Source organism: Ovis canadensis, chromosome 6 (genome assembly GCF_042477335.2).
Source record: "Ovis canadensis isolate MfBH-ARS-UI-01 breed Bighorn chromosome 6, ARS-UI_OviCan_v2, whole genome shotgun sequence".
In the NCBI taxonomy this organism is placed as follows: domain Eukaryota; kingdom Metazoa; phylum Chordata; class Mammalia; order Artiodactyla; family Bovidae; genus Ovis; species Ovis canadensis.
In genome coordinates, this window is record NC_091250.1 from 29,108,442 (window position 1) to 29,127,881 (window position 19,440).

General features: G+C 45.2%; 1 protein-coding gene and 1 long non-coding RNA gene across 2 annotated transcripts in view; one reads left to right on the forward strand and one right to left on the reverse strand.

Moving 5' to 3' along the window:
* Nucleotides 1-16,874, reverse strand: part of LOC138442308 (uncharacterized) — a 58,676-nt gene extending 41,802 nt beyond the window's left edge. The window contains exon 1 of the long non-coding RNA XR_011257635.1: nucleotides 16,720-16,874. This is a non-coding gene — a long non-coding RNA (uncharacterized lncRNA). The remainder of the gene's footprint in view (nucleotides 1-16,719) is intronic.
* Nucleotides 16,129-18,728, forward strand: NEUROG2 (neurogenin 2). Its single transcript, XM_069593487.1, has 2 exons — nucleotides 16,129-16,407; nucleotides 16,779-18,728. The coding sequence occupies exon 2, from the start codon at nucleotides 16,780-16,782 to the stop codon at nucleotides 17,590-17,592; it is 813 nt and encodes a 270-aa protein (XP_069449588.1). The 5' UTR covers nucleotides 16,129-16,407; nucleotide 16,779; the 3' UTR covers nucleotides 17,593-18,728.
* Nucleotides 18,729-19,440: the final 712 nt, after the last annotated feature.

A 19,440-nucleotide genomic window follows, 5' to 3' on the forward strand; every position in this document is an offset into this window, starting at 1 on the left:
AGGTTCCTGAAAAAACTAAAAATAGAGTTACCACATGATCCTGCAATCCCACTCCTGGTCATATATCCAGAGAGAGCCATGGTTCGAACGATACATGCACCCCAGGATTCACTGCAGTACTATTTACGAAAGCCAAGACATGGGAGCAACCTAAGTCCCTGTTGGCAGATGAATGGATGAAGAAGATGTGGTATATTTATATAATGAATACTACTCAGCCATAAAAAATAATAAGAATGTTCTCTACATTTTTATTTATAAAAACGTCTGTTTGTGCATCATAGAATGAAACAATCCAATTTCTAGACTGAAATCCACTCATCAATTGCCTTTGCTTTATACAGGCATTTGGGTATATGTGTTAGGTTTTTTCCAACATTTCTTTTACAAACACCACATTGATCCCTAGGGAGGAGAACAAGTAGTTTCCCCACTTTATAAGCGATAAAGCCAACAGAGAAATTGAAGTGGTCCATCTAATCGACCATACGTAGTACAAGACAGGGCTAGAACCCAAACCAATCCAGCTGAGGCTTTTCTACTACACTCACTGCCTGAGTGGTAAGTCATTCACTTTATCAAACTGTGAGAGACTGGAACCAAAGATTCTACAATCCTCTCTGATTAAACCAGACTGATTTGCTGTTAATTTAACTTGGTTAATTTATATGCAACACTTTACTAATAATTTGTTTGAACAATCTATACCTTCCTGGTAAATGAACTTTGCTAGAAAAATGGGATTGTTGATTTTTCTTTGAAGTTCTTGAAGGTCTACATTCGCTACTAGAAGATCTGTTTGGATATAATGGAAGAAAAACTGATTTATCAACAAAAAGGTAGTAATGTGACTGAGCTGGTGATTTTTATTATCAAAAGTTAATGAAAAACTAATGATTCATATTCTGTTCCGCTCTGCAGCGAACCCCTATCCTTAGAAACATATGTTTCAATATTTGAGTTACTTGTGAAAAATCAGAAGTTAAAAGCTGAGATTATGAAGCCCAGCTTAAAACTTCAAGATAAAACATAACTATTGGTATAGTTCTTTAATATTTGAACAAAAAGAATGTTTGATTTGGAGATGCCAAAGGAAACCCCACATGCTTCACGCTCTTCTTGACTACAGTTTAATTTAAAGACAGCTGTGAAATAGCTTTATACTAATTTGATTTTTTTATATTAAATAAGAATGAAATGGAAATTGGTGATTTTCTCGACAGATATTGGACCCTGAAAATTAAATAATTGCTCTAAAAGCATTAGCTCAACACTGATTTGAAATGCCTGCTTTGTAATTAGTCTTGAGTGAAATGTATGTTTAGTTCAAGTTGTGTTTTTTGGCTTATATTAGTATGATTTGATTATAAAGTAAAGGAAAAATACAATCCAAATATCACTGCAAGCCTTTGAATTCCTTTCATCCTAAAACACCAGTTATGCTGATTTTTAAAAAACTCTTCTATTAGTCTCTTAATTATTGATATTCTTTACTATTCTTCTTTCTAACTGAGCAAATCTGGTCTTGATAATGTAGTAAATGAAGGTCTGCATGTGTGTGTGTATGAAAAGTTAAGAAGCAGTCAACTCACAGGCTAAAGAATTAGTGGAGAAGACTTCCTAAGTGAGTTTTAAGGTAACGATTGCTTATTAAAACCTTCAAGTCCATTGATTTTATTGGCTGAATGAAGATGGATTTGTAGATTCTTAGAACAGAACAGATTCTTTGGCTCCACTGAAGTCAGTGCATTCACTAAGCATCTACTCTGTGGCTGGTCTGTGTTACATGGAGAGCAGCCTGGTTCATTCTGGAACAGACGTGCAGCTTGGTTTATTTGTCAGCCCAGGCATGAAGAATAGGTGAATCCGTTACATATCACTCTACCCCTATATGGGGCAAGCTACAGCTCTCCTAATAGAGAAACTGGGTGGAATCCTGGAAGTAAGAAAATTGGGCTTTTGGGGGGCCTAATTTTGGAATATGTACTTCTAAATAAACCAAGAACCAACAAGGCCATGATGTATCGGGAGCTCAGATACACCTGAGCTCAGGTTCCCTGTATCCTCAGGTTTCTTATGATAGAGTCAGTATCAGCCTTTCACACTGGGTTTTGAGGTTGAGGCCAGACACTGAGGACCAAGTAAGGCAGTGAGAAGTAAGAAGAGGGATGGCTATACATGGTGAGGAAGACACATACATGGTTGACAAATTCTGAGCCATGAAAAAATTCTAGGTCTTTCAACACAGTTGTGTGCATGTGTAAAACCAAATGACATCTGTTGGTCTTTGACTTCTTTTAACTATCACGGGCCCTATCCAGCGTTTTGAATGCATAATGATAATCTGGACCCATATGGTGACATCACATGAGTCAGGGTATCAGGCAAAGTGTAATTACTGAGTCTAGATATTGTATGTGACTTGCTTTTATGTGCTGGCATACGTTATAAGCAAGCTGACTGAATATAAAGAGTCAAGGACAAAATAGATGACATATTGCAAAGAAACTGCACATATAACTTTAGAGCCATTGGCTCTTCAGAATGCCATTTTGCATTTATAATTTGGGATCAGCACCATCACAGGAGATGCTAAGTGTTTAGATAATATAATCAAGTGATCTGCCTTTCTTTTCTTTGATTGCCTTCTTATTAAGCATTTTTTTCCTATATTTCAAAACAAACCAAATAGGATACATTTCTCTTGCCATCTTCTACTGGGTCATTTATGTACCTAAGCATATATAACTTGAAGGAGACCTTCATATGCTAAGTATGATGACCTTATTTTGTGTTGTTTGTATTCATTATAGCACATCTATTGCCTTTTCCTTGTTTTTTTAGTTTTACTTATATATTTTTAATAGATAATAGCATATGCGTGGGGTCAATATTCAAGAGGAACTGAAGGGAAGAGAGTGAAACGTCTCCCTCCACCCTGTGTCCCCAGCTACCTAGCTCTCATCTCCAGAGTCAACTGATACCATATTTCCTTCAAGAGACAGTTAGCTAACATGGAAGTCCACACATATAAATGGTCTCCCCTTTTACATGGTAGCCTACCATGCTGCAGTCCACGGGGTTGCCAAGAGTCGGACACGACTGGGCAACTGAACAACAAGAAACGACAACTACCACACACATCTTCCAGTGCCTGGCCTTTTTCACTAAACAGCATATCTACAGTTATTCCATGTTGTCTGTACTTTTTAAAAATTGCCTGAGATTTGTCATCACCTAAATTACTTCAACATGTCGCTGACCACAACCTCGCCCTCACTTGACCTCCACATACTTGCCAGGTCCAGCAACATCTCTCATCTCCTGACTCCTTACTATTCTACCAGCCTCCTTTTACCTTTTCCTGTCTGTCAAGACACCATTGTGTTTAATCATTCTCAACAGTCCTGATGCCTTGCCTCTTTGCTGCAGGTTCTTCCAGGGACCAGTCCAAACATCCTTTTCCACTATCTTACACCTGGGCAGCAGGGTGCTGGAGAGAAAATTATACTAATGTGCAGATGTTGCCACAATACATTTATGATAACTGATCTCACAGGTCCCATAGGCCCAGAAATTATACGTCCTTAATAAGCGCCTCAGCTCTTTGTTTACAGTCACTCTTCCCACCAAAATGATTTTTCTAACATGCAAAAATCCTATGAATTCAATCAATCCCTCCCCTACGTGAGGTAACCACTAATCTACTCTGTCACCATAGATCAGTTCTGCCTGCCTTAAAAGTTCATGTAAATTGAACCAGTGTCTATTCTTTTGAGTTTTTTTACTCAGCATGTTTTCAGGTGTATCCATGTTATTACATGGATCAGCAGTTCATCCCTTTTAATTTGAGCATATTCTGTTGTACGAATTTTGTTGTTTAAAATCTGTTCGCCAGTTCTTCACTTCCGAGATAATTTCATCTTCTCTGGTTTCTCTGTTCTCTCTGAAATTCCTGTTAGTCAGATGATGAACTCCTGGAATGATAAGTATCTTATCCTTACTGCTGTTTATATCTTTGACTTTTTCTATAGGAGATTCCTTTGAATTTATTTTTTTGCTTTTAAATTAAAAATACTTTATTGGTGCTGCAGTCCGTGGGGTTGCAAAGAGTCGGACACGACTGAGCGACTGAACAACAGGCTGAGTGTAGGTCTGCTTCCTTTACAAGAGGTAGTTCCTGTTTCCCCAGTTTTCACGAGGTATCAGCCACCCATATAAGCCTTTAGGAAAGTACGCCAGAAAATGTTGCCTCCTTTGGCTACTTACTGCAACCTAAAAATATAGGGGAAAACTAAATGAAGAAAAAACTGCAACAGAAATCATTCCTTCAGAAGACAGTTTTGGACCTCCCTGGTAGTCCAGTGGTTAAGAATCTGCCTGGCAATGCAGGGTACACAGGCTTGATCCCAGGTCTGGGAATGGGCTCCATTCCACATGCCATGGAGCAACTAAGCCTGTGCACCATAGCTGCTGAATCCAAGCTCCAGAGCCTTCGAGCCATAACTACTGAGGCCCGTGCACCTAAAGTCTGTGCTCCGCAACAAGAGAAGCCATGCACTGCAGCAAAGAATAAGCCCCACTTGTTGCAACCGGAGAAAGCCCAAGTGCAGCAAAGAAGACCCAGTGCAGCCAATAAGGAAAAAACGCACTAATTCCCTCTGAAAACGGTTTTGCCAAGAGCACTGTTACTGATCCACATGGCCTTGGCACAGCCATGAAGTACATGCCGTCTGATCCATATTAATGAATAAAGAGGAAATGAAAAAGATGAGAGTCCTCATGCCTTGTTGACCTCAGTTTTGACTTAGCTTTCCGACAATGATTAAATTCACTGTATGTTCTATAGGTACAGGTTTATTTCTTCTTAAATACTGAATTAGAAATTTCCAGCTGCCAGCAAATTGTGACTGAGATCACATCAAGGTATTCTTTCCTGGCCAAGTGCGTGGAACGAAGGAATGTATTACTGACTTCTGATTAGACTGTCTGCATATGTTTTCATTATTATTTTAAAATTCTGTATGGCATATTTTTATTTCATCCCTATTTTGTCAGGAAAAGAAAAACACTTGGGATAAGAGGAAAGGAAAGGCTGTTATTTTAATACCATGTTACTTCATAATTAGCTCATTTCAAACAAAGGGATTGTTTTCAAGCATCAGCATAGGGAAAAGTGAGCACTGTTGATGCCAATTTCCTGAGACTGAGGATGAAAGTAAGATTCAGAACAAAATCCAAAATACCATGTGATTCTTTGGGAGTGGCCAGCAACTTAAGGAACTGCACTTAGCCCCAAAACAATGTCCTTGAGCCTCCATGACTCGTCTTCTGAGAAATAGTGTTGGTCTCAAATCCAGTACAACTCAAATAATTGGTATAAGAGCAGTGGTCACTAGGTTCATGGAAATATTAAAGCTGTACTTCCCTCTAATTTTTAGTCACACAGATTCTCTACAGCTGGGAAATTTTTTAAAAGGGAAAAGCTATATTCGAGTTAAGGCAGTAACCAAGAGTTCAAGTGTGGGTTAATACTGACATAAACTTTTAGTTTCTATTTCTAGCCTGTTTCATTTTTTTTCAGAATTTCTTAGTAAACATTTACCATGAAAATCTCTCTTGATTTTTCTGCACGATATTGCATTGTGGGGTTATTCTTTCTTTTCCTTCAAGAGAAAATGAACTCTCAAATCCTCAAAAATAAAAACCCCGGAGAAAAAGAGAATTTGCTGAGAAGAATGCCGAGAATTATCCTCTTGCAAATCCTTTCCTTTCTCTTATTCCAAGTCCTGCTGTCTCATGCACTGACAATAGTACAACATAGTTTCAGTGTGGTGATTGCTGCTTTAAAAATGCAGAGTTAAACAGCAACCCACAATAGCCTCCCTTGAGGTAAAGATGGTTTCTGTCAACAGAGAAAGCCTAAGACCTAAAAGCATAGGTAAGCAAAATTCAGAATTAAACATCTTCCGGATCCTGATTATTTTAAAAATAGAAGCTTTAGATGCCATATATTCAAGCACAGAATAACAGAAGAGGCAAGTTTTTAATCACCTCTGAGGACTGGTCAAGAAACACATTTAAGAAAGATTAAACACAAGTAATTTCCTGTTAGCAAATATTATTAAATAAGAGAATTATTACTTTGAGACATTGGTAAAAAATCTTCCTTTAGAAATTCATCAAGTCCCTGTGATCTCATCTCTCTGGGAAAATTAGACGTGATTTGCCCAGAATAGAGAAAATAATAGCATTGAGAAGCTTTTCTTTCTCTGTGAAACCCCGGGAACTGTGAGTTAACAAAAATTAAATTTTGAGAGAGCAGTATGGAAATACATACATTACCATATGTAAAATAGATTGGAGGAGGAAATGGCAACCCACTCCAGTACTCTTGCCTGGAGAATCCCATGGACGGAGGAGCCTGATAGCCAGTGGGAATTTACCGTGTGACACAGGGGGCTCAACCCAAGTTCGTCTTGATGGTCTAGGATGAGCTAGGCTACGATGGGATGGAGATAGGAGGGAGGCTTAAGGAGGGGACATATGTATACCTGTAGCTGATTTATGATGTAAGGCAGAAATCAGCACAATATTGTAAAGTAATTACCTTCCCCACAAAATTGTTTTTTTAATTAGCACTGAATGTTTCTCTTCCATACAACATTTCCATCATAGTTCAAGAACAAGTTTTACATGGTTCTGAAAAAAAAAAAAAGAAAACAAAACCACGTTACAATATCCTGTGTTTGTGCTCAGTCCTGTCCTACTCTTGGTGACCCGATGGACTGCAGCTTGCCAGGTTCCTCTGTCCATGGAATTTTCCAGGCAAGAATACTGGAGGGGTTGCCATTTCCTGCTCTGGGGGATCTTCCTGACCTGGGGATCAAACTTGAATCTTTGCATCTCTTGCACTTGGCAGGCAGATTCTTTACCAGGGAAGCCTTTTCCAGGATTCTTTACCTGGGCAGCCCTACAATATCCCATGTTAACCCAAAGGGTCCAACTTCTAGGGCCTTAACTATAACTGTGAGCTATGATATAGCTATGATATAGCTCACAGTTAACTATGATATAACTTAACACTTAACTATGATATAACTCCCCCTACTTCAGATATCTCTGATCTGAAATTTACTCCCAATCTTTAATAATAAGAGTAGAAAAGACAGAGGCACTTTGCAGAAGGCCAGTGTTGTTGTTTTTTAATAACAATTTCTGATTATAAATGTTCCAAAATTTGCTCGGAAAACACAAAAAGAGAACATTTAAATTACTAATAACAAAAAGATAGCCACTATGAATACTTTTTTGTCCAGGATGTATGTGTTTGTATTTCCCTACAATCATTCAGAGATACATATCATATGTATTGGGGTCACACTAAGCGTTATTTCGAAATTTAAAAAAATTAAACATCCAGGCTTCCCTGGGGGCTCAGTGGTAAAGAATCTGTCTGCCAATGCAGGAGACATGGGTTTGATCCCTGGTCCAGGAAGATCCCACGTGCTTCAGAGTAACTAAGCCTGTAAGCCACAACTATTGGGCCTGTGCGCTAGAGCCCTGGAGCTGCAACTACCAAGCCCTGCCACCTAGAGTCCACACTCAGCAACAAGAAAAGCCACGGCCAGGAGAAGTCCTGGCACCACAACTAGAGAGTAGCCCCAGCTCGCAGCCCCAAGACAAAAGCCTGCACAGCAAGGAGGATTCAGCACAGCCAAAAAGTAAAATAAAACTTAAAAACTAAATATCAATCAAAAATATGATCTTAAACTCTGCATGACATTTTGGTATTGTGACAGTATTGTATTTATTATGAGTCAATCTCTACTCTTGGCAGATGTGGACAACTCAAAAGATTCACAGGTACACTTGGCAAAGTACAATTTTGCCTGACAAAGTTAAGGAAAAGCAAACAGAAGCAGAAATGCGATGAAGCAGAGAAATGGGAATTTGGGTGTCTGGATCCAGGGGATGAGGCCTAAGGCGACGGCACTTGGTGCCTCTCGCACTCTCCCAACATTTTACACACCCGACATCTAGCTAAAATGGGCGCTGAACATCAATTCAGAAGAGAATAAAAAATACCAGGGGAGCGACAAGCAGTCTGGAGAATGAATCTCGAAATGGCTGTAGGTGGGAGGAGAAATACTGATCCGTACAGATACAGTATTTTCCCAGCAAGCGCATAAGAGGTCCTTTTACTAGTCTGGAGTCCAGGGCTTTCCCCCAAAGTACTGAGTCTTGGCCTCACTTCTAGCTGCTAAATAGCTAAATCCTCACAACGGAAGTCTTGGGACCCAGGCCTGCTCGTCTCAAACTTGGCAGCCATCAGAACTACCGGGAGAGGTGTCTTACGCGTCAGTTTATTTCGACTCGCAGAAGCACACCGTCGACAATTTTGAGCCTGAAGGTTAGAAGTGGCCGAGCCTACGCGCCCGTAACCGGAGCCACAGGTGAAGGCCCCAGAGCGCATCCCAGGAGGAATGCGAAACGTCGCCCAGCCCCAAGAGGCGAAGGCTCCTCCGCGGACCCCGCCAGAGGGCACCAGGACCTCGCCGCGCGCGCAGCGGCCCCGCACCTGCGGCCAGACCTGCAGAGGTTCAGGTGCCGCCCCGCAGGCCGCCTTGGGGCGCAGGGGGCTCCGCCTCCAAACCCAGCCGCTTTCCGGCTCCCTCGGCCAGCGCCCGAGCCTGAGATCCTGTTTTGTGTTTTGTTTTAAAAGCCTTCCCCGCCCCGGTACTGCTTGAAGGCGTAAATGAGAGAGGGTGGGAGGGGTGAGGGGGGAAATGGAGAAAAGAGGCGCGGGAGGACTGAATGCCTTCTTTAAATTACTGCTGACACCTCGGTTCCAGGCCCCTAAAATCTCAATCAACAATCCATTAGAACTCAACAGGAGTAAAACGAAATCCTCGTTTAAGTGTATTTATCCGATCTCCTTTCTCTCTTTCAAATGCTAAATCCATTTCAGCATATGCCCCCTTCTTTCTCTAGCCTTTCTCTCAAGACTGGCAGCCCATACCACTCTTGTAAATATGAAAGATGCTAATCATATGACATATCACGTCTCCGTCGGAGCCGGAATAAAGCCTTCAGATTTGGGATCATTGCCTCCAGACAACAGCTTCATCAGCCGGAAAGTTGGTTTTTTTCTCCTTTCCTTCAACTCTCAATCCCTTCTTTGTCTGGAGTAAAATGCAGCCGACTCGAGCCACCCAGGCCATATGGTTCACTCTGTATTTTCTTAGTTGAATTCTGAATTGTTTCTGTGACTTGCGAAAGTTTTTTTGGAAGTGCGTATAAAGACATAGAAGAGCTACTTGTGCAGGGAGCGCTACCGGCCGCGCCGCGGCCGCCCCCTCCCGGCCTGGAGCCCGGGCGGTTGGCTGCGCGGAAAGTGATGCCGGCCTCTGCACCGGCGCGCGGCTAAGACCCGCGGACCGCAGCTGCCGGTTCGTTTGCTATGCGGACTCCGCGCCTCACGGAGGGAATGAAATTTGAGGGGAAAGAAAAGACGAATTAATCAGGTGCTAGGGTCGACCCCAAATGGTTTGTGTCCTAAAGCATCCTTTTGGATCCATGAAAATAAAACGTAGCCTGGCTCTCTTCCGACGCTGTATTACATTACAGTCTTATTGTCTACCTAACACGGTTTTCTGACATTTCTAATTTTTTCATTGTTTGTCTGCCGATTTGGATGTAAGCTCTATGCGGGTAGGAATGGTGTCTATTTTGTGCAGGCGTTGTTCCCAGGGCTTGGTGCAGTGCTTGGCTCACACTGGTTACCAGTGTATGTATAAGGGAGGGATGACTGAATGAGTGCCTTAAGGTAGAAAGATGATATTGTCCAAAGGAACAAATTAAAGAACTTTCTCTGCTTAGGATTCGAATTTATTCATCCCAATCTGACCCTTTTAATTTATATCATCAACAAACAATAATTTCCAGAAGAGAATTCAGTGTTTGGGGAGGGTACGTTTTTCCTTAGTGGGGAGAGGAGAGGGAAAATCAGCTTTCAGATCTTTTTTCCATTGCTTTGAATGAGTTTTGTGTTTTTCAGGTTTGGGACTGTCCCCGCGAGAGAGCAGGCTGCCAAATTTCCTTTCTCTCTGTCTAACTCCTTACACAAACCCCAAAGAGTTCTTTCACCAAATCATTAAATTCTACAGAGGTGGTCAAGCTCGCACTGCTTTTCATGAAACGGAGAAAGAAAAGGGTCCTTGAAGTTTAGAAGATGCCCAAGGAAAACTCCTTGAATGACATCAAAAGAATGAGTTTCCATAGCTGTTGAAGCACGAGGGCCATGTATCCGCACAAAGAGGGACCGGGGCACCGGGACGGGCTCACAGCTCTGTCCCAGGACAATTGGGTCACTGAAATAGGGAATTAATTACCATTGGAGAGTGGGCAGCCCATTCACCACTGGCTGAGTTTTATTAAACGCCAATATAAATAACAAAACAACTCTTGTGGCTGCACTATTCCTACACGCCAAAGGAAGGATTATGCCGGGGATTAACATCTTAAAGTCTATGAGACTTTCTGACTCAAGGCTCGGAGCTGGTAATCGTGTTTGTCTCCTGGTTCAGCGATTAGTGCTCTCTTTCTTGCACTTTCCCCTGGATAGCCAATGTCCCTTTTTGCAGGCACAGAGGGGTGAGGGGGGCTTCTCTCCCTAGTGGGCCCCCAGCCCCTCATTCAAGCGCCGGCTGTTCTTTTCCCCTTACCTGAGGAAAACAATCAGAAAGCTGGCGGAGACTGGTCAAATCTCCTACAGCGACTTCTTTCCTTCGTGGGAAAGAAGAGGAGTGCTCGGGCAGCGGGTCGCCTACCGAGTGCAGAGAAGCCTGCCGGGTGCTGCCTCTCCGGAGCTGGTGGGAAGAGGGTAGAGAGGGCGCAAAAGGAAGGGAGCCTTTCAGCACCTGCCGGGTGGATTTCAACACCATCAAGAAGACCCCGTGCGTCAAGCTGGATTCCCTGAATGGTTGGCTTGGGGCGCCAAAGCACATTATACGGGTTTAGGGCAAGGGAATAAGGGTCCCGAGAGAGGGGGGTTACGACCTCCTCTGCCTTGCACCTCCTCTTGTAGATTCTCCTGGCCGATCCCCAAATACGGAAGGGGGTGGGGCTGGCGCACTGAAGCTGCCGCGCACCATCCTAGCTCCGACCTCTGCAGGACTAGAGAGACAAACCCTCCCCCACAGGACCCGAGGGAGAGATCCGGGATGAGACAGAATTCCGCACAGGGGTCCAGTAAGAAGTCGGGGAGGGAGGGGGTGATGAGTTTACACTGTTATTGTTCTTGACCTCCTTGCCTCCACAGAAGGGGACCCCCAAAATATCCGAGCCCACTCTGCCTCGCAGCGCTTCACCATCTGCTCATCACTAGTAATGAACTTTGGCATGGCGAAGAGCCCTCCGCGGGGAAGGGCGGGGGGATACAGAGGGGGCTAATCATTTCCACTCGGTCTTCAACCACTCTGGAAACCGGAGTGTTTCTAGTCCCCAGCAAATAACTAAAGCTATTCAGGATTGACTAACTTTTTCTTTCCATCTTTCCGCCTTTCGGAGAGCTAACCGGGTGGATTAGGATTTAGGCTACAAAGCCATGCTTGGCAGACGCATCATGTAGTCCTTTTTAGCAGAGCAGAGCCCCTCCCTTTCCTTGCAGGCAGGACAGTTGGTTTACTGTGAACTGGGGGACGGGCTGGCTGGGGAGGCAACTTTTGCTCTTTCTGGGAAAAGGACCTATCTTCACCCCCATCCCTCCCCGCCCCCCCCATTCACCTGCAGCAGCAAAAGTATGGTGGGGTGACCATTTGTCCTCTTTGGCCACTTGTGAGGTCGGAGTGTGGATGGGATGTGTGGATAGGCCCCACAGCAACACCTACCCTAAACTTTAGGGCTCTTGGGTCGTCTCAAAGTTCAAGCTTCTTAAAAACAACAAAGCCTTTCTAAAGGTCTCCACCCCCCTCGCTGCTCCCCTTACTTCACTTTTCTCTCCCTACACATTCTCGGGCCTCCTTTCTTTTTAAGGCTTGGGGATGAGTTTAAATCACTGGGCTCCCATTTCTTGATAACTGCCTGCTTTGAGCTTTTGTTCTCTTAAAGTAGGGATTGAACACAGAAAGAGGGGCTGAAGATGAACAGTTTGACCCTTTAGGACAGTTCACGCAATGGACAGGAGCGGCCCTTGGTCACCAAATTCACTGACGCTATTCACGCGCTCCCCTCCCCCTTCGCATAACATTTCAGCCTCGTTTCATCTGGACAATCTTTTAGACCACACAAGTGCCTCTTGAATTTATTTAAGTTAAAAGAGTGCTAGAAGGGTCCAGCTAAGGATATCTGGCACTAGCCGCGTCTTTGGAAATCTGAGTACAAATCGAAATTGCTTTCTTTCAGCAAAACCAAGCAAAATGTGGAACAAATAAAATTTTGCGACTGAGTGTGAATGGCTGGCTTCTGAACTGCACTTGTGTGTTAATAGTTCTTGATGTTCTTTTCTTTTAAAAAACAATACTCTTCATAGTAGGAAATATTTCCGGATATATTATGAACAGTGATGCTTTTCTTGAAGGCTACAAATCAAAAACAGAACCAAAATTCTTAAAATTCCAAGATAATGTTATTGTTTAGTCACTCAGTCGTGTCCAACTCTTTGCAGCCCCATGGACTGTAGCCCATCAGACTCCTCTGTCCATGGGATTTCTCAGGCAAGAATACTGGAGTGAGCTGCCATTTTCTTTGCCAGGGAATCGTGCCACCCCAGGGATTGAACCCAGGTCTCCTGCATTTCAGGCAGACTTTTTTTTAACTACTGAGCCACCAGGGAAACTGGAAGATAATATAGAGGGTGATTTAAAAAAAAAAAGTATACTTTTGCACAGTAATCTAACACAAAGCACTCACTGCATATAGCCAACAAATTCCTTACTTTAAAAATAGTTACATAAACTCCATGATAGCTTTATGGCTACATAGATTAGAGATTGATTTCGGTCATTTGAATATGTACACAAGCTTATGTTTCTTTGCATACTTTTTCCTTTTGGAAAGAGTCTCCTTTCCTGGAAATTTCCAGAATCAGAAATGTGTGATTTACCCTAATAATATTTTACTATTACTAAATATCTGCACAGGATACTCTTAAATAGTCATTATTAACTTCTTACAGACAGTATAGAAAGTTTGGGTTTTGACAAAGAAAAGCATGTACCCTTTCAGTGCATCATAAAAACATAAAATCTTGGAAGAACATAAAAACTGAGGGATCAGACACCCAAACAGTCTTAAAAATCATCCAAAGAAATCCATTTACTGCTAGTTTCACTAAAACCAGCTTGATCTTGGTGTTTGTTTGGAGTTATACAAAATTCATCAGGTTTTCATTTAAGCCTCCGCTTAATTGGATTCTGATTCTGTTTCCCCCCTAATATAGTTTATCATCAAATCAACCCAGCACTTCCTAGCCAGACCAAAAATTTTAAGACCTATCTAAAGAAGTATGTTTCTACTGATACGAAAGTAAACTTTCCTTTGTTTCTATTGCATTAACCTATTGGCTTGTCTTTCTTTGCAGGCCACTCCTGCCATGATGTGTAGGTATGTAAAAGCTGACACTCCATAATATCTCCCATCATTCCAGTATTTGTTTTTAGCAGCTGTTGATCATTTCCTCAGAATCTAGCTTTCTCATTCTATTTCTTTCCAAATTAATACAAAAATCCTGCATCTGCTCCCATGTGTTCCTTCATTTTTGACTAAGACAAGACAGTAGATTTTAGGGGGACTGTAAAGAATATTTACTTATTTGGCCTCAGTGATCATATCCTATAAAATAATGCTAATGTGTGCATCAACCATGGTAAGCACTTTTGGTATCTTTCACTACTGATGCATCTTTTTCTTGAACAAACTCTCTTATGAAGTTCTTATTCTGCGGGTTCATGATACATAGAGAGACACCCAAAGAAGGGTGAGACAGGCAGATGCTGTGTTCTGAAGAGACTAAACATTTCCCTTCTTTCTTGTTTAATGTCTGCACTTCTACCGTGAGAAATTAAGCTGTTCTAAAAGAACTGAGGAGGATACTAGGGAAATAATGCTATTATGTTTAGGGAATTTGTTTTTAAAGTGGGGGTTGGGGGAAGAGATTCAAAGCACAAGTATCAACCAGCAAGGTGAAAATTGTGGCAATTATTTCAAGACAAAGAAGCCTGAGGTTGGATAGCTGCAGCGGGTAGCAGTCCCTTTCATGAGATTCTAATTTTCATTTTCTTTACTTTATGGCTTCCGAGCCTGCTCATTATCTCCCTGAAGGAAACATTAAACAAATTAAAACCCTGCCCGAACACTTTCATCGACCCTTTCTCTGAAATACAGCTTGTTTCCAATTCCTACAATCCAAATGAGACCGAGACCACAGACAACATTCTTTTTCTCTCACCACTTCTCAAATCTTAACATTCCTATTGAGCCTTGCTGAAACTTAATCTGCAAAAGAAACTCCTCTGCAATCTACTGGAGTCCAGATCCATTCCGCTCCCCACGCACCATCTAACACTCGGCCCAGCACACACTTCTGGGTGCTGTGGTTCTAAGAAGTCAGCCACTTCGACAAGAGGGTGGGCGTGAGGAAGAGGAGGGGGGCAGGAGGAGGAGGAGGGGGTAGAGGAGGAGGAGGAGGAGGGAGGGAGGGAGGGATGGCTGTTGAGCAATTCAGAACAAGTTCCCTCCGAGGTCCAGTAGCCCTCCAGCTCTTTTTTCCTATTGAAAAGCCGGGAGAATCGGGAGGACGGGCCCCATGTCCCTACAACGCCCCCCAGCGCGGAGCAGAGGTCATGGAAATGTCAACGCAGCCCGTTCGCCCTGCCGAGCTACAAGTTGGCGGCTCCCCCCGCTGCCACCTATGCAGGAAGCCGTTTGCGGTCCCGCCCCACCATAAACAGGGGTTAGTCCGAACGCCCGCCACCCTTCCCCGAAAACCAAAAACCTGTATGGTGCTGTGTGTCACACGTAAAATGAGGAGGCCCCTTTTAGCTCTAATAAGTCAGTGTTTTTAGTTTCACCTCCTCTAAAAGTCCATCAGCTGCTCCTCTGCTCGATCTCCCTGTCAGAAGACGCCTCTATGAATCCTCCAACATCCTCTCTCTTCGCCCTTCCACGTCAGTCTTTCTGGAACCTAACCACGCTTGCCCGCCAAGTGACCACAGCTCGCCATCCATACCCTATGCCTCCTTTAACCAAACGAAAGCGTTTTGAAATACTTTACTATCTGAGACCGTTCCTAAGAAGCTTTGCCAAGAGACGTCCGGCTGCAGCAGAGGGCTTACTACTTTTCCTGGGATTCTGACCCCTATTAACTAATTTCCAGGATCCCGACGTCCGGGAGCTCAGAGGCCAGACGGCGCCGGCTGCCTTGCGGTGCGTGCGCGTGCGCGTCGGGACGGGGGTGGGGTGCGGCCGCGAGGACTGGGACCCGGGCGGTCGCCTTGGTCTCCCCACCCGCCCCCAGCGCCCCGGCCCCTAATGAGCCGCTGAAAGGGAGCGGGCTCCTGTGCGCGTGGCTCGCAGGCCTCCCGGAGTCCGGGGCGCCCTGATTGGCCAGCTGCGCCTCGCGACCTCCATTCATTAATAAATTAGCGGCACGCTCCAGCCGAGCGCGAGCCACCAATCACAATGGGCAGCGACGGCGACAACAGCCGCAGCTTGAGCCGATGCCGCCGCTCCAGCAGTCCGACCGCAGCCTCGAGCTCCAACGGGAGCTTTAGAACCGTGTTATGCTGATTAGATAAAGGGGGGAAAGAGAGGCGGGGGGCGATGGAAAGAGGAGGATGGATGGATGGCAGGGCCACGGGAGGGGGGGAAGTGGGTGAAGAAAGAAAGAAATGAATGATGATAATGCGATGAAAAGAGTAAGCCGGGTAGGGAAAAGCGGGGGAGCAGGGGGGCCAGCACAGGGGAGGGGAGGAGAAAGCTGCGGCTGAGGGCTGGGGGTGGGGGGGCGGTGGGGGCCCCGGGGGCAGATCTGATTGTTTTCTTGGTGGTATATAAGGGGTTTTAAGGAGAGTCGTGTGCCAGACACGCAGCCACTGAACCACAAGCAGCTTCGCTTTAACTGGAGTGCCTGGGAGTCGCGTGCCAGGAGCCGCGCGTCCAGGGACTGACTGACAAGACAGACACGCACCACCACCACAACACACGAGACCCGGGCGGGTCGCCGAGGCCGCCGGGGCTCTTGGCAAAGTCGCCGGTCAGAGAGGTCCCCCGCGGAGCCGCGCCGCAGCAGCGCCAGGCCCGGTGCCTCCAAGCCCGCAGAAGGAGCAGCGCTGAGCTCCCGGCTGCGCGGAGAACCGCAGCACGCGCCAAAGAGCGACGCCCAGGCACGTTTAGAGAGAGAACCGAGTAAGTACCCGCGCTGCGGCTTCCAGCTTAGGGGAGTTCCCCGCACGGCGTCCCACCGCATCCGAACGCCCTTCGCTGGCTACCAATCTTTTGTCGCGGGGTCGCAGTCCCTTCCCGGGAGAGAACCCAGCTGTCAGGGCGTGTCAGAGTTCGGAACCCAGTTGGCTGGCGACAGGGTCACAACAAGGGGCGCCCGCGAGCTGGGAGAACACAGGCAGGGTTTCCTCCCCAATTTACTTTCCTCCTTGGCGCGATTCCAAGCGGGTCTTCTCCGGCGCGCAGCAGTAAGTCCGGATAACACTGACAGCTTACCTCTGCTGCTATATGCACACCCCATTTGGTTCTTTCTCCCTCTCTGCTCTCTTCTACAGGATGTTCGTCAAATCCGAGACCTTGGAGTTAAAGGAGGAGGAGGACGTGCTGGTGCTGCTTGGCTCGGCCTCCCCCGCCTCGGCGGCTCTGACCCCGGTATCTTCCAGCGCTGACGAGGAGGAAGAGGAGGAGCTGGGCGCGGCGGGCGGAGCGCGTCGGCAGCTTGGGGCAGAGGCCGGGCCCGCGGCGCTGGGCGGCTCGCCGGGAGGAGCCGAGGGCTGCCGGCCGGCGCGGCTGCTGGGTGTGGTGCACGAGTGCAAGCGGCGCCCTCCGAGGGCAAGGGCTGTTTCTCGCGGCGCCAAGACGGCCGAGACCGTGCAGCGCATCAAGAAGACCCGCAGACTGAAGGCCAACAACCGCGAGCGCAACCGCATGCACAATCTCAACGCGGCGCTGGACGCGCTGCGCGAGGTGCTCCCCACATTCCCAGAGGACGCCAAGCTCACCAAGATCGAGACCCTGCGTTTCGCTCACAACTACATATGGGCGCTCACCGAGACGCTGCGCCTGGCTGATCACTGCGGGGGCGGCGGCCTGCCCGGGGCGCTCTTCTCGGAGGCAGTCATGCTGAGCCCGGGAGGCACTAGCGCCGCCTTGAGCAGCAGCGCAGACAGCCCTTCGCCCGGCTCCACGTGGAGCTGCACAAACAGCCCCGCGGAGTCTTCCTCGGCGTCCTCCAACTCCACCTCCCCCTACAGCTGCACTTTATCTCCCGCCAGCCCGGAGGGTTCAGACATGGACTATTGGCAGCCCCCACCTCCAGACAAGCACCGCTACGCACCTCACCTCCCCATAGTCAGGGACTGTATCTAGAACTGCCATCTCTGCTACCCACGCCAGGCCTTAGTGGGTACCCTTTCCTGCCCCCGATCAAGCCCTCCACCCACCCCCCTCCTGCCCCCCGCTTTCCATGCCCGGGAAACCGTCTCACTACTCAGAGCATGTGTAGCCGTTCTGATTACTCGGTTATTTGTTGCCTTCCTTGGCTAAGGGCTTCCTTAGTTCAGCCGGGCTCTCTAATTTATTGGTATGATGGAGCTTATTGTCAAAGAGGATTGTAGAGTTTGGGGCGGGGAGGGGGGAGGCACTTAAGGTAAAAAGATGCTGGGAAGAGATAAAGGTGACACGTCTAAAGAGTTTGTAGGGCGGACTGACGCTCCTGCCCTCTCGGTGAGATTCATGTGAATCTCCCAGGGGGAACGCAACCGGTTCCTGTGATCTCTTCACCTTTGCTTCTACATAGAGATGTTAATGTCGAGTAGAAAGAAATGTGTTTTAGCATCTGAATGATTTTACCGGTAATAATATTATCCACAGATTTGCAATGGCTGGCATCTGCCTTATTCCCAGTGCTGCCTGCGGGCTGTGGGAATTTCACCTGTCAAACCAAACTTTCTCTCTCTGATGTGCACTTTGTTCTGTTTCCCAGATTCGTCACAATGCCTATTGTCCCGCTCTTCTCTTTCCTTTTTCTTCTCCATTTTGCCATCTGTCTCTTATGATTTATAAGGGGGAAAAAGTTGTTTTGTTAGAGGGCCAGGTTAGAAGTCATTGTATAATTTGTAGGCTTTGTAATGATTGAATGCAAGCGTGGAAATTTAGGTTGAACTCTCTATCAAAAGGAAAAATGTGGAGGAAAACGGAAAAATCAGGAGGGAGGATTGCTTCATGAATTATTTATCTCGACCTTTTAGGGGAGAAGAAACTCCCCCGTTCTTTCAAGAGATTAAAAATAAATCAACAGACTGAAAACCTAAGCAGACACGGAGCATTATCAGGATCAGCCACACACGTGTTTCCTTCTATTTATTATAAAGAAAAATTTCATGGGAAAAGTATGTATTTTTTGTATATTCTACAGAGTTTATTCTAGTATGTATTTACGTCTTGAAAGAACAAGAAAATTGTTCTTGTGATTAAACTATAAATAAAGTATCTAATTTTCATAATTTTTGTGTGTTTCATTATTACTTTCCTGTTTAGGTGGCTTTTAGAAGAATAAGTTGCACTTTTTTCTTAACTCCCTGTATCAAATTGAGTACCTGTTTGCTTTTGTTTTGTCAATGTTTGTGTGTAGATTTCATTGACACAAGATTTCATTGACATAAGGTCTAAGCAATCACAGGAAGCTGAATTATATTCAAGACACTAACACTGATATAAAAGTTAACTCTCCATACAAATAAAAGCTTGGTTTTTAAGAAATCAATTTCTGAGCAAACAAGATTATTAAAAAAAAAAAGTTTTGGTTTTGGGAATTTAAATTATAATTAAGTAATGATGAGCACCAAAGTTCAGAAACTTTTCTTTTAAAAAATAGTGGAGTTGAACTATCTTGACGGAGTGTGTAGAAATTTGGTTCTTACACTTCACTTCTTTGAGCTTCAGTTATCGTCTGTAAACAAAAGGGATGGACAGTGATCTCTAACATTGTGACATAACTGAGAGTTTATGAATTCATTATTGGAAGCTGATTTCATGTTAGCCAATTCAGTCTTTGTTAAAGCAGTTTACATAGTCAAAACATCTTCAGAGAGAAAGCAAAAATGGTTTCCTAATCACCAGGATACATAACTCTGTAACTTGCAGCTCAGTCTCCAAAGCAGAAATCAATGCTCTTTGACTGGCCTTGGGTCAAAGACGATCAAGTGAAGGCTGACC